Source organism: Myodes glareolus, chromosome 15, assembly GCF_982192425.1.
Source record: "Myodes glareolus chromosome 15, mMyoGla1.1, whole genome shotgun sequence".
NCBI lineage: Eukaryota > Metazoa > Chordata > Mammalia > Rodentia > Cricetidae > Myodes > Myodes glareolus.
In genome coordinates this window covers 73,301,935-73,315,938 of record NC_142040.1, presented here as the reverse complement: position 1 = coordinate 73,315,938, position 14,004 = coordinate 73,301,935, and the positions used below count along the sequence as shown (strand labels likewise).

The window sequence follows — 14,004 nt, the reverse complement described above, 5'->3', positions numbered from 1 at the left end:
TTTCTATTTTCTGTGGTGGCTCAGAGCAGTGGAGAACTACATGGAGTCGTCTTTCGTGGACAGTTTAGGATTACAACACTCATTGTCGCCTAAGATGCTGCCACCCTCTGGAGGGAGTGGCTGCCAGGCATTCACGCAAGGAAAGCTCTGACTTCCAGTGTATCATCCGATGGCAGGTGCTGCCTCCTCTGAAAACAGTAGTGTGAGATGCAGGTTCTCCTAATAAAGGGTTTGTGCTGATGCTGCACGATGCCTCCACTCCACTGAGCACTCCAAACAGTAGTGTGAGATGCAGGTTCTCCAAATAAAGGGTGCTGCACAATGCCTCCACTCAACTGAGCACCCCTGTCACAAAGTGGAACCTTGCACTTTTTCCAACTTCTCTTCTGTGAGAACGGAACTCATGAGCTGACATCTGTAACCTTCTACTGAGTGACTTAGAGTGAGGCATGAGTTCATGAATGGTGCATCCTTGTCATGAAAACCCAACTGGACGCCTTATGGACTATCCATGTCCCTGAACTAAGACACTCACCCTTTCTTCCATGTTTTTCCTGTCCTGGAAATGCTGGAATAGAAACCCAGCTCCTTGTTCTTCGGATCTCCATGATGTAGCAACAGAAAACCTTCAGAAATGGCAAGTTCCTGACTTTGGCAAGTCTGTCTTCACTGCAGGTCTTGGGCGCTGGACTTCCTGCATCCGGTTCTTTGCGGGAGGGGGGGGGGGATCTGTAAAAATGACGTCATGAACCTCATTGTACACTGAAGAAGCTGAGATATTGACAGTTATGTCGCTAGCCAGACGTTGCCGAGCTGATAATGAGTGATGGAGGCCTGAATCCATGGCTCTCCCACACCTGCCTGCATGTGACAGACAGAGGGGAGATGGTCAAGGAACTGGACACACCTTCCTGGGGTCTGAGATGCAGTGTTCCAGCATCCTTATGGCACCTGTCCAACTCCAAGAGCTTCACCTTGACCCTTGGGTCAAGCTCTCAGCCTAAATCCTGATTCAGAGAGGGTCTACTTGGAATTATGAATTCTCCTTTAATAAAATGTTTGTTAGCCTGGTGCTTTTAATGGAGATATCTACAGGGATTTAAATCCTGTCATGAATTAACAAGTTGACAAGGCCAAGAAAGATTTCCTAATATCATCTCTGAAAATCCCTTCAGTGTGCATTGCACACACTGTTTTCCTCTTCAAGAAGTAAATGGCATGTGTGTGTGACATGTCTTCAGCTTGGGTCATTTTGATTTTTTTTTCTGAAGTGTTTGACTAGTGTTTTTTATTATTTCTCTTTGCTATGCCAGATTATTTCAGAATCTCATGAAAAACACACTCAGGTGTGAACCATCGGGTCAGAGGGTGGAGATGTACGCCTGCCTCTCCAGCCAGCTCTCCTGTTGACCTTACCTGTTTGATGGTACCCCAGATTCAACAGCTCAGGGTTTCTTAGTGATCCTGATTGTGTGTCCTTTTCTCCTGTCCCAGTACTTCATATACAGTTGCATCCTGGGCCTGATCTCCTGCTCCGTGTTCCTGAGGGTGAACTACGAGTTAAAAATGCTGATCATGATGGTGGCCCTGGTGGGCTACAACACCATTCTGCTCCACACCCACGCCCATGTCTTGGACGCATACAGCCAGGTCCTGTTTCAGAGGTGAGTAGACCCGCTCTGTTGGTCCTTATCACACTCGTGGCTATTATGGTCTTATGATCTTATGTTCAGTGAGAGTTAATCAAAAGCGAAAATCAAACCAAAGCTCTCGGTAATCGCAGTGAGTTTCTTTGAAATGATGGTTCAGAAAGATGAGGTGTGTTTTTATTCTTGATAACAGAATATGTGTTGAGAAATGCATGTAGAGAATATGCCAGAGTTAAGAGAAAGGATTTGTATAATATGAACCCTTCCTAACCTGCCCCCGCCCCCTTAGGTCTCCCTGTGTTGCCCAGGCGGGATTGAGCTCCTGAGCTACAATAATTCACACATTTCAGCCTTTCCAGAGGCCAGCACGGCGTGACAAATGTGTAGCGCCTTGCCCATCTTCATAAATACTGTGTGGTTGCAGCATTCTGGGACTGCCTGCCTCAGCCCTATTAGCATTTTTACCTAGGTGATTCTCAGCTGCAGAATTGTCCAGTATATGGCGAGGTGTTTAAATATTGACATGTCAGCATTCTGCATACCAGTCTTCCCGTGGCCGCTCACAGCAGCCAAACACATACCCAGAAATCGCTCGGTCTCCCCAGGAGAGAAATTTGGAGACAAAATGTCATTCGGTTCAAAAGGAGAAGCACTAGGCAGAATAAATAGCTGCCTTTCCCAAGTCGTGGTGTGAAGATTCCTTGGAGAGGCTTCCGAAATACCACTGTGCAGAGGGAAAAGGTCAAACCTAGGAGCTTTCCTGCACTGTGAAAAATCAGACTGCCAGGAGAAATACAATCCTGTTGACTCCCCAGGACCGGGTGCAGGAAGGCATCCTACCAAAAGGATCTTATCACGGCCATCACACAAAAGCATTTATGGGTGGACAGTCGTGTTTGCTCAAAGTTTTCAGTTACCAAACTACTTCCAGTAACTTCTAAAGAATACTTGATCCGTCCTTGAAAGAGAACATCTTAATTATCATATTATCCATCTCACATCTCAGTAGCAAGGTGTTTCCTGCCAAACATGGGTTTCTAGGCCTATCAGGAATTTTCTGTGAATTCTTTGCCTTTTCCTTCATATCATCCCTCTATTTTTGTGAGTTTTTAGTTTGTTTGTTTTTCATGGCAGGGGGGCCTTGTACATTCCAAGCAGGTCTCTATCACTGGCTTTTATCCCCAGTTTTTAATATAAAAAGTCCTCAAATAAGGTGCACGGAAATGTCGACCGGCAAAGATGGTTTGTGCTGATAATGTGTGACCTCTTCTCCGGGTGCGCAAGGTGACCCCTCGCTGAGCGCTTCTTATCAATACAAATACTTTCAGAAGCCTGACATCAACAGTTCTTGTCGCCTAATTTAATTTTCACCATCCTCCGTGCTGTGAAGCCTGATAGTTTGTAATTGTGCTGAGGGCACGGAGCTAGAGAAACACGTAACTGTATTAAGGGAATGTTATTATTCCTTGATATTAATAATAATTATTAATTATTCCTTAGCCAAGATGAGATGAAACTAGAAGTTAATTTTCCTATAAATTCTTAAAGTCCCCAGCCAAGCATGCTTTATTATCTCTCCACTAAATCCAGCGAGCCTGTATCGCTTTCCTAGATAAATGTACCGTTGCTGATTTTTGCATACCACTGATGGACCTATTAAATTTTCCTTTATTAAATTTAAAGTGCTGAGATATGTCACATGTTTGGCGCCAAGGGGGAAATGAGATTATAAAGCTTGGCATGAGGACATTATTGCTCCTGCGGATGGGACTAAGCCCTGAAGAGACACCATTGCCAAGAGGCTCGGCAGCGACAAAGCGGCTGCTACTTGTGGGGTGTCTTTGCACTCTTCCTTTGGAATTCCAGTGACCTCGCACCTCTGGTGATGACTGGTAGAAGCCAGCATCCTCCTCAGGGGCTGTATCTGCCACTTTTCAGAATCTCCTTCAGAGAACTCTGCCCTTCTCCAACAGATACCTGTAGGCTCTGGGAATTCTTTCACCCCGAAATGAATTCCTCTGCTGAGGGAGCAGTGATAGAAGCAAGGGGCGGACTAGTCTGTCACCTCCAGTCGTACGGTCTCCCCGAACACCAAGGGAACCCCAAGTGAAAAGCCCTGAGAATAGCTTAGTCACCCCAGACGCCCATGTTTTCTGTTTCCTGCACTTTCAAGGCTTGGTGTGAGTGATCAAGGTTTCTCGGCACTTGGCCTGTTTTATTGGTGCTGAGGTGAAAGTGGGATGTGTTCACAAGCATGCTTTCCAGTCCAGAGCCAGAGTCCAATCCAGTCAGGGAGTGAGCGTCCTCAAATCCCAGAACCCCATATGCCCTTCCAGGGGGTAACTGGCCTAGAGATGGCCAGAAAACACCGGCCTTCTGCTGGAGCCAGTGCGCTGCTGAAGCCCATCTGGTCACGTCCCTTCCCCTGCCTATTTCAGGCAGTGTCCTCACCCCTGCCTCCATCCACATTTCCTTGACCCTATTGGCTTCCTACCAAAGCTTGGCTGTCATAGGTCAGCATTCTTCCTCTCCATGGGGGTTTCTGGGATTGTCCTTCATTGTTCTTGAATGTTTTCAGGGGGGTGCCTCCCAGTTCTTGCCCTTCCTCCAGCAGTATGCCAAATACCAAGTCTCTTCTGTCTTGTTTCCATCCTGGAAATGAAGATTGACCACTTCCATCCTCAATAAATTGAACATGACCTGTTTGATATTTTGGTATGCTCTCTCTCTCTCTCTCTCTCTCTCTCTCTCTCTCTCTCTCTCTCTCTCAGAGAGAGAGCGAGGGGAAGAGCCATACACACATATACGCACACAGTCTTGAGGAGTTTAATTCTCTCAAATCTAGTCAGACCCATGAGTACTGCTATGCCTACAACTGTGCCTGGCATGTTCCTGGTGCTGAATGAATAAATAATACAATGAATAAATATAATCAGAATGTGTTCCAAACAGTACAAAGGTCCCAAACACTGACAATAATGAACCCCCACCCACCCATCTACTTCCTGCCTCTGCAGCTCCCTGAGTCCAGGTGGCTCAAAAGAAAGTTTGAAGAAGGGCCATCTCTGTTTAATGACCGTGCCAACAAATGAACACAGCTGGCATGTGAGGCTCACCAACATGCTTCGTCATGGGGCCTTCACTAAGCCATACTTGACATCCATCGTGGTAAATACACAGAGAAGGTCTCTACGGCTGTGCAAATGGTTGGCATCTTCACCTCTTCTTCTGAGTTCTCTTTTTCCAAGAGGGCTAGCAAAGGAAGGAGAAGCCAGCACTAGAAAGCTTTTGCTACTGAATAATTCATAAGATGACATCAAAGGTGTCATTACCAATTCATGAATGTGGCAAGATTTTTCAGGAGGAAACATCAGACTGCATGGGGCAAGTGTGCTGCTAATGGTCCATTTGTGACAGGTCAGCATCCCGGCACCAGATAAACGCTTCTTCTGCATCACATCACGGGAAGGATATGTTTGGAAGGTGCAGAATGAGTTGTTCCCATGTATCCGGGTTCATTCAACAGTCTTGCATATTGTCTGTGAGACCATGTCCACACCAGGACAGTAGTTATCATTTCATGGGCAGTAGCCATTAGGTGACCCCACTGGAAGGCCAGACGTGGGCTTTGATCTATGGAGAAGAATGGAGGGTGAGGAGTTCCAACAGAGGAGCCATGAAGAACTCTGCAGACTCAGTCACTGGGTCAGAACTGTGGTGCGGTAAAAATAAGAGCTTTGTGGGTGGCTCGGTACATGAACACCTAAGCAGCAGACACATTGGGGGCTTAACATAAGTTTGGTCTGTGATCTCTAGACGTGTCTATCTGTGTGGGTTCACCTTCCCAACCTCAGCATCAGCTCTCTCTCCAGGATCCCAGTGGAGAGGCTCAAACCAGCAAGCATCTTTGAGAGGCAGTAGCCATTAGGTGCGCATGCATGTGATTTGTGTGCCTGATGCCCCTGAAGGCCATAAGAATGTGTCAGACAGATCCTCTGGAATTGGAATTACAGACAATTCCAAGCTGCTGTGTGGGAGCCAGGAACTATGTCTAGGTCCTCTCAAAGAATAGTACATGATTTCAACTGAGCCATCTCTCTAGCTCCCAAAATAGGAAGCTTTTAGAAGTGATGGTGTGTAGTAGTTTTTTAGTGACAGGACCTTTCTCAGCCCCACTATGCTTGGCCCAGGCTCCTAAAGTGCCAGACGCTCAAAGATCACAAAGATCAACCTGAGATAGTGGCTCTGAGTTTGTGTCTCACATGAAGGAAAACTAAAGGCAAGGACTCGTCTGGGAATTGAAATGTGGAAGCAAGTTTTATTAAGTAGAATTACAGAGAAATAGAAATTGGGGAAAAATGAAAGGGACCTCCCAGAGTGGAAGAAAAAGTCATTGGAAAAGTCCATTGTCTGGGGTTACAGGGCTGTGGCAGAACATGGACAAAGGCTAAGGTGAGCTCTACTGAGGCTGCTTAGTTCTAGGGGCATCATGGGAAAAGAAGGCCATGTGTTCTGTGCTGGCAACCCCTAGCCCCAGCAGGGAAATGTTCATGTCCTGTTCACCTGATACCCACCCAGCTAGGGGTGGTTGAAGCCCCCGTCCATCCATCTCTGATACATGTTTTGTTAGTGGCTGGCCTTGGCTGTCACCAGCTGCTGGTCACTTGGCCGGTGTCACTGGCCTCCAACCTTAATCCATCTCTGATTTGCGTTCTGTTAGTGGCTGGCCTTGGCTGTCACTAACTGCTCGTCACTTGTCACTGCCCTGCAACCTTACTCAAGTGCTGCCAAGTACTAATTTCTCTGTTCTCATTCGCACTTGATTAACTCATAGCTGCACCATGTCAGAGAGTTCACCTGGCCACCAAGATGTAACCACAGTCTTTCTGGGTGAACCCATATTTAGACCCTTGCCTGTGGTGTGGCTTCATAGGCAGAAGCTTCTGGCTAGACCCACCTTTGCAGTTTATTCTGTTACAGTCAGCTGTGTTAGAAGCAAGACTATCAAGACAATGGTGTCTTAAATATGTCGCTCAAGGATTTGGGGTGGAGGTAGCCAACTTGTCACAGCCCCAGAACTATGTCCCTCTTCTTAGCCATTTTGTTCTCTTATCTCACACCCAGCAATACACTCTCTTATTCAGCTTCTGGACTCTGTCACGGTAACCCTTCATCTTCCCTTTGACCCCAGTGTCTGTTTTCACTGCAAGATCTGGGTGTAGCTTCAGTCTTCAGCAAGGCCCCCCCCCCCCCAGTACCAAGGGAGCATCTTCGGCACTCATGAGATCATGTTTGTGTCCATATGCCCAGGTTGCTTTTCCTCCCTAGAGTAATGAAAATGTCCTGTGTACCTCATCAGAGCAGTTTGCCCATGGGATAGACACTGACTGGTTCACTAACTGGTTTCTCCATTGTTCTCACCTCATTTATCAGAGTGTTTTGTCTGTTTGGATTCCTAAACCTTGAGGTTCAGAATGATTGCTCATTAGCAGCCTCAAGCTGAGGGCCAGCCAGCTACATATTAGTGTGTGACTACAGGCATGTGTGGGGCCCAAGCCCCCAGAGTCCAACCCGTGCAGAGAAAGGAAGCAGCCCTGTCCTGCTGGAAATCTGTCAGAAACATTTAAAATTACACTGGCTGCGTCTCCTGGCTTCACAGCTAGTGATGCTGCAACCTGACATCCCACCATCCAACCAGAGGAGATCAAAAAAGCTTAATCATTGTGTGTGTGTGTGTGTGTGTGAGAGAGAGAGAGAGAGAGAGAGAGAGAGAGAGAGAGAGAGAGAGATTTGGAACAGAGAGGAACAAATATTGAGTTAAATGTATGAGAACTATCGTTTTATATAAATGGCTAAACCGATTCAATGATTCAAATTATGACACTCCACACACCACCCCCCAAAAGATAAAGGATACATTGACATTTTAATTCCCAGGACTTTACAATGTGAGCTTATGAGAAAATAAGATAGTTGAAGATAAAAATTAAATTAAAGTGAGATCAAAGGTGGGCTTCTTGCCCAGAATGGCTGCAGTCCTCTCAGACTATGACCTGGTGAAGAGACAGACACAGATGCTTGAGTCGCCCAGCGATGGTGAAGTCGGACCCTGGTGCGACATGGAAGCAAGCCCAAGAGAGCCCTGGAAGCTGGACGGACACAAGGACGCTCTAGATTTCCGAGGGGAATTGTTCTAAGTGCAACTTGGCTTCAGACTCCCAGCCTCCAAAACTACGAAACAGCACAGTTCTATTTGGAGCCACTCGGCGACAGGGCCTTTGTTGCCGCTGCAGTAGGAAGCGGACAGGTGAGAACAGTGGAGCAGACTCCCAGGAATGTATCCAGAGTTTGCTTTATCTGTGCCCCTTGCTGCCAGCCCCAACTACCTGCTCTTGAGCAGCGACCCAAGAGTAACCCCAGAATGCATCTTCACGTGTGAATTCAGCTTTCAGATTTCAAGGATCCCAGAGTCCTTTGTCTACAAGTGTCCGCTCCTATGGAGAGGCAGTCCACAGTTAACAGGTTGACCATTAAGTAAGGTTGCTTACTCGGTAAAAGATACTTTTGAAAGAACATTTTGAGAAAATCCAGTCCTTCGTGATGGACAGGGAGTTTCACAGCAGAGGGGGCATCCACCTACTGGCACCCAGTGTTCTGCAGGCTGTGTGCGGCTTTTTATAAGGTGTGTTGAAGTCTGTATTTTGACTCTCCAAGACCAACGAGGAAAGCCTTCCCCTTGCTGCTCTCCCACCTCCAGCTCACTGCTGTCTTAAGTCGTTTGGAGGATCTGAAAGACAGGAGGAACTATGGTGTCAACCCCTTCCCTTGCCAAGTTACTCATGAGGCATCTGTGTGAGGCATCCCCAGAACAGCATCCCAATGGCTCGTTTACACGCATTCTCTATGTGTTAAATGAAAGCCTAACCAGGTTCCGAATTCCTAAGAAGACCCTGCCTGACCCTGACCCCTTTCTTGTCTCTGTATTTGAGGCTTGGGTCTCTTAATGAGAGATCAAAAGGGAATTAAGGGAATTGAATCTTTATTGTGTCTCTGAAAGAAAAAAAAAATTGCAAAATTCTGACCTGTGTGCCTAGCTTTCTATTCTTAGTTTGGTATTCGAGGAATGGTAGCTGGAAGGGGGAATCTGTCATTTCTGTCTCTGCCCCGTGGCTTGCAAAGCTAAGGTAACACAAGCATGCAAACCCAGCCTGTACCTTCCCGGGGTGGTGGCTGTGCTGTGCCGCTCTTACTAACCAGTCCTCATGGTGTCTATGTGGTTAATGCGGAGGAAAAAAAACACTGAGTTTAAAGCTCACTGATGTCACCATAGTTGTTAGATACCTGCTTTCCCCAGCCATTTAAACTGTGCCATTAGTCACATTTGCCTGAGGCCAAGAAGAACTCCAGGCCATAAAATCAGCTCCAGTGACAGAAAAGCAGCCCTGTGCCCTCCTCCTGATTCTCAGAGAAATTGAGACATCCTTGTGGTAAATGAGGTCAGCGTCCTGACAGCCACAGCAGGTGTCACCCAGAGGGAAGAGCACAGAAGCACAGATTGCCCTTCTGGAGAGTTCTGAGGCACCAGAGCTTCGGTCACTGCAGAAACCCGCCCTCCCGTCCCTCCTCATGTTGCGTTCTGCCTGTGAGAGTTGCTGGCTTCCTGCTCCCCTGTCTTCTAGCTATTTCCTTCCATTGTCACCGTACACTGAATGGTGAAATCAGCAGTGCCATTTAGAAAGAGTGCGTGGGTCGGTCTGCGTCCAGGCGTATGCTAACCGACTTAACATTTTCATTGATATCACCTTTGACAGATGGGGATGACATTCACAAGGGTTTCTCCAAAGTTCCACAGCTCAGTCCCAGTCCTGGCTCCCTTACTTCAGAGCCCACCAAGCTACGTCCCATTTTCGTAGGATCTCACTTGCCCCGAACCTTCTGTGAGAAAACTGGAAGCTCCCAAAGCAAATGAATAAAGCGGTTGGCAGCCACCACGTTGTCCGTGGGGCGGCGTCTGCGCGAAGTGCCCGTTGTTTTCCAGCTCTTCCTTACACTCGAATGTGGGGAGGTGGCGTGCCAGAAAAATGCAGGGCGCTGCCAGGAACTGCAGTCGATGTCTCCCTGCATCAGTGCAGATGTGCCGGGAGGTGTTGCCTGATTGCTGCGCTGAGAAGGGAAGGCGCAGCCCAGCTAACCTCGAATTGCCAGTGTTGGCTGGGATCTGCGGGTTGATTAGCAATGGACAGGATTCCTATCTCTGTGGTGCAGAATTGCACAGACGTATTAGGAGTGTGCATCTGCTAGAATGTTACAGGAGACTGCACCTGTCAGTCACAAGCAAGAGGGACTTGTAGAAGTTCACTTCCGTATTTCGTTTTTATATCTTACACAGTCAACAATTTCAAATTCCTCTCATCCTGAGAGGAATAATGGAAATATCAAGAATCCCTACATCCAATTATCAATCTCTATCCCATAAGCATTGGATTAGTATTCTTCGAGTCCCTCCTGCAGTATCTGCTAGAGCTCAGTGCAGAGCAAAGATCTGTATTAATTTGCACGTTTTCCTTTACTGCGTCCTCAACATGTGGACTTCGACCTTTTGTTGTGTTTATGCAAATTGGGTTTTGTGATATATTTGAGATGTGCATTTGACTGGGACGGAATCTGGAAATGCACTGGGGACTCTAGAGTTTGTCAGTACTGGGATTCTAAGCCCTGTATGCATGTTGTGTTGTTGTGTTGTGATCTGTCTGTCCATCTGTCTGTCTGCCTGTTGGTTTGTTTTTTTCAATAGACCAGGCATTTGGAAAGACCTGAAGACCATGGGCTCCGTGTCCCTCTCTATATTCTTCGTCACGCTGCTCGTTCTGGGTAGACAGGTAAGACGCTCTTTCTGTTGTCTCCTGAGGTGCAGATCTGCGCTTTAGCCATGTTTATGTTTTTTTAAAAAAAAAATTTCAAAATCAGGATCATCTAATTACTTAGACAAGCGTAGACACCCAAGGTGTGGGCCAGATACAAAGGAAAAGGTTGTTTGTCCACTAGGGGCAAACTTCAGGACCCCAGAGATAGGAATCAATTAATCAATTAATTTTGCAAACAGCTGGAACTACAGACCCTTGTGTGGGTCGGTCACAGTGAACAGCACACTTCTTCCCAGAGTTAGCATGCCACCTTTGCTTTGTTTGCAGCCATTCCTCAGAACAGGGTTCTCTGCTTTAAAAAAAAAAAAAAAAAAAAAAAAAAGGAAGAGAAGAAAACTTCATTTTTTGGTGCAAATGAAACTATTACTCATTCTTGGGGCCTCTGCCTGCTCCTGGTCTCGCGGGAGAGGCTACGAATAGTGGAGTTTAAGGATTACCATGTTTATGCCTATGCACAAAGTCAGCTGCTGGTGACTGGAAGACTTATTGGAAGCCAGGCAGCGCTATCCCCAATATCTGTTTTAAAGCCTAGGATGTTGGCATTGTGAAGCGATGGATGACTTGGATTAAAAGGCACCGAACCTTTAACATGGGTAAACCAATAGAAAAGCACTGAACACTGGCGAATCCCCACAGACTAAGTGACTTTCAGTCTGGTTTCCAGTCTCCCTTCTAGTAGTACAGCTGCACAGCTGGGCAGAGTCTGTTTCGTTGGCTAGCATGCAATCTCTGGGACTGTCCTCTAACACCTAAGCAGGGTGAGCTGCATGCTTCCTGGGAGCTAGCAGTATGGCAGTCCCTGGGCTCAGCTAGTTGGGGCCCTCAACCCCTGTGTGAGCCTTTTTCAACCCCCCCCCTTAGACCTTCGGTGTCGGCATTTCTTCGTTCTGCATTCTGTCTTACCCTTGTAACACCCTGTCTGCTTTTGGGACTCATTTCTTTCCCACTTCTCCTGTGACTTGATCATTTGCCTGTTGCTTGTTCTCACTACTGACCAGCTTGCTGCTCTCAATCATGGAGCAGCCTTACCCCTGCGCTTCCCGGCTTACCCAGTAAATTACATAGAAAAGAACTGAGCTTCCTTGTGCGACAGCGCCAGGTGGTCATGGGGAAATAGCAACCCCTCAGCGCCCCACCTGCTTCTCCGTGTCATGCCATTGATGCCATGTCCAAAGTCTCTTTAATAATCACCAGTCAGATCACCTCCCATCCCAGAGTATTCTAAGATGCTAGAACCAAATTGAATCCCACCCACCAACCCATTTTTAATAGCCACGGGGAAGGCCAGCATTCAGTACCACTCTGTGATTGTGGTCAATTGACTGACAGTTGATCTATTACTTTGTGATAGAATTAAATAAGTAAGCGTTCAAAATATGATCAGCTGGCATAATTGTGAAAAAGAGTCTTTATAGGAAGCCATCCTTTTTTCTCTATGCCATAGTGATGCTTGCGCTTCACATCCCAGACACCTGGGAAAGGCATTGCTTCCCTAAAGGGTGGAGTAGCTCTTTGTGGTCACTTATGCACCTCGGGCTGTGAATCACACGTCTGCATGAGGTACATGGGAAATACCAGGGCGAGCCAGGACTGAGGGCTAGGCCTCAGTACAGAACCAGCACAGGGATGATTTGTTACAGAAGAGTCTTCTGGGATAAGAGAAGCTATGCCTCCACATCCTTTCCAAATCACAGATACATTACACACAGCTGCCTGTGCTTACATGAGATCTCCAAGGGCTGTGGCATCCATAACCCTGACATAGAAGTATAGGCATTTTGCAAGCTACCTTCACGGGTGTGTGGTCCCCTTTACCCATGGCCACCTTCTCCTGAAGCAATAGAGATGTGTTTGCTTTCCGAGCAAATCAGCAGCCTGACGCTCACTCTAGTTATGTAAGCTTAAGGAGAGCACAGACCAGGCTGGGAAGTTGGCTCAGGAGTTAAGGATACTTTGACTCTTACAGGAGATTCAGGTTTAGTTTCCAACACATACGTGGTGACTCACAACCATCTTTACCTGATTCCAGGGTATACAGTGCCCCTATTCTAGCTTCCACAGACACCAGGCACACACATTGTACACAGACATTTCTGTAGGCACACGCACATATGCATAAAATAAATACATCTAAGAAAACTAAAGAAAACTTTTCCAGTCTTTTGTACAAAATCTACAATAATACTTGCTGTATTAAAAATCTAGTTTATGGGTCTAATTTAGCCAATGAAGGGCTAAATTAAGAATATGAAAGAATCCCATATTTCCTCTAGTTTAAACTGTAGCATGCTGCATGTCAAGTCTGGGTAGCAATTGAGGTGCATTCCTAGCATGAAACAGGGCAGTCTCCGTGATCCCTCAGTGAGGCTGATGACATTTTGTTCGGGTGTCTGAACCCAAAGATGAGTCAAACCCCTCCATGATCCCTGATTTTGCCCTTGAAGGCAGACAGGAAGCTCTTTCGTTCCTCGAGGTGAGTTTTGGAAATAGGGCAGAGCGTGAACCTGCTATGAGGCTGTGCTGATTGTGACACAGCACTGAGGCTCGCCAAACACTTGGGACACGCTCCCTGCCTGACACAGTTTGAGAGATGGTGCTATCTGAGGAACAGGAAGTTTACAGAGCGAGACTGTGGCTCAAGGAGGCTGAGCAGAGCTCCCACTGTGCTCCTCAAGGGGACCAAGGAGCTCTTTCGCTCTTTCTCATCAGCTCTGCCCGCCCCATAGTCACCTAGACCTTGCCTTAGTCCTAGCTCTCTGCTTAACGTCTCACATGGCCATCCCCACGGCTCTGTATCAAATCTCTATTCTCACGTAAAAGATAATGTTCTCGTGCTATCTTACAGAGATAACAACCATTGAATTTAAGGCCAACTTAACTCCAAGATAAGTTCATCAAATATATCAACATATGCATAGGTCCAAGTAGTAAGATAATAGTCATGACTCTGAGGATACAGGGCTTGGTACTGCCTCTTGGGACACTGTTCAATTCATTGCTGATTTGAGAGAGATACATTTATTTTCCTTTTATGGCCTTCAGCATGAGTTTCTCTTGTGAATAGTGCTTATACACAGAAGAGAGAATCTAAAGCAGTTTTTATTGCTTGAGAAAGTGGCTCAATGGATACCTGGATTGGTGAATGGATTAGCGCAATGCTAGAGAGTTTGTGGATGCATAAATAGATATAAATGATTGACTGATATTGATACTGTAGGTTGAGTACATAATTAACATATGCAAAAAGAGCTATGATGTAATAAATGGTGGATGTGTAGATAAATAGAAGATAGATAGATAGATAGATAGATAGATAGATAGATAGATAGATAGATAGACAGACAGACAGACAGGCAGACTACAATGTAAACAAAAGAAGTTTATTATATGTCTCAAAGTTTTAGACATTCAAGGGCAAGGTCCTGGCACTC

The 14,004-nt window shown here is 46.5% G+C and overlaps 1 protein-coding gene across 3 annotated transcripts in view; it reads left to right on the top strand.

The window, feature by feature from the left end:
• The window catches only part of Adcy2 (adenylate cyclase 2), a 350,815-nt gene that overhangs the window by 304,342 nt on the left and 32,469 nt on the right, over positions 1-14,004 (top strand). For 2 of the 3 annotated variants that reach the window (XR_015735023.1, XM_087897018.1), the window contains exons 18-19: positions 1,495-1,664; positions 10,444-10,528. Coding sequence is in view for 2 of the 3 variants with exons in the window: in XM_087897018.1 (XP_087753144.1) it covers positions 1,495-1,664; positions 10,444-10,528 (255 nt within the window). In the remaining variant the exon portion in view is untranslated. The remainder of the gene's footprint in view (positions 1-1,494; positions 1,665-10,443; positions 10,529-14,004) is intronic. The other variant, XM_087897019.1, reaches the window with a different exon arrangement.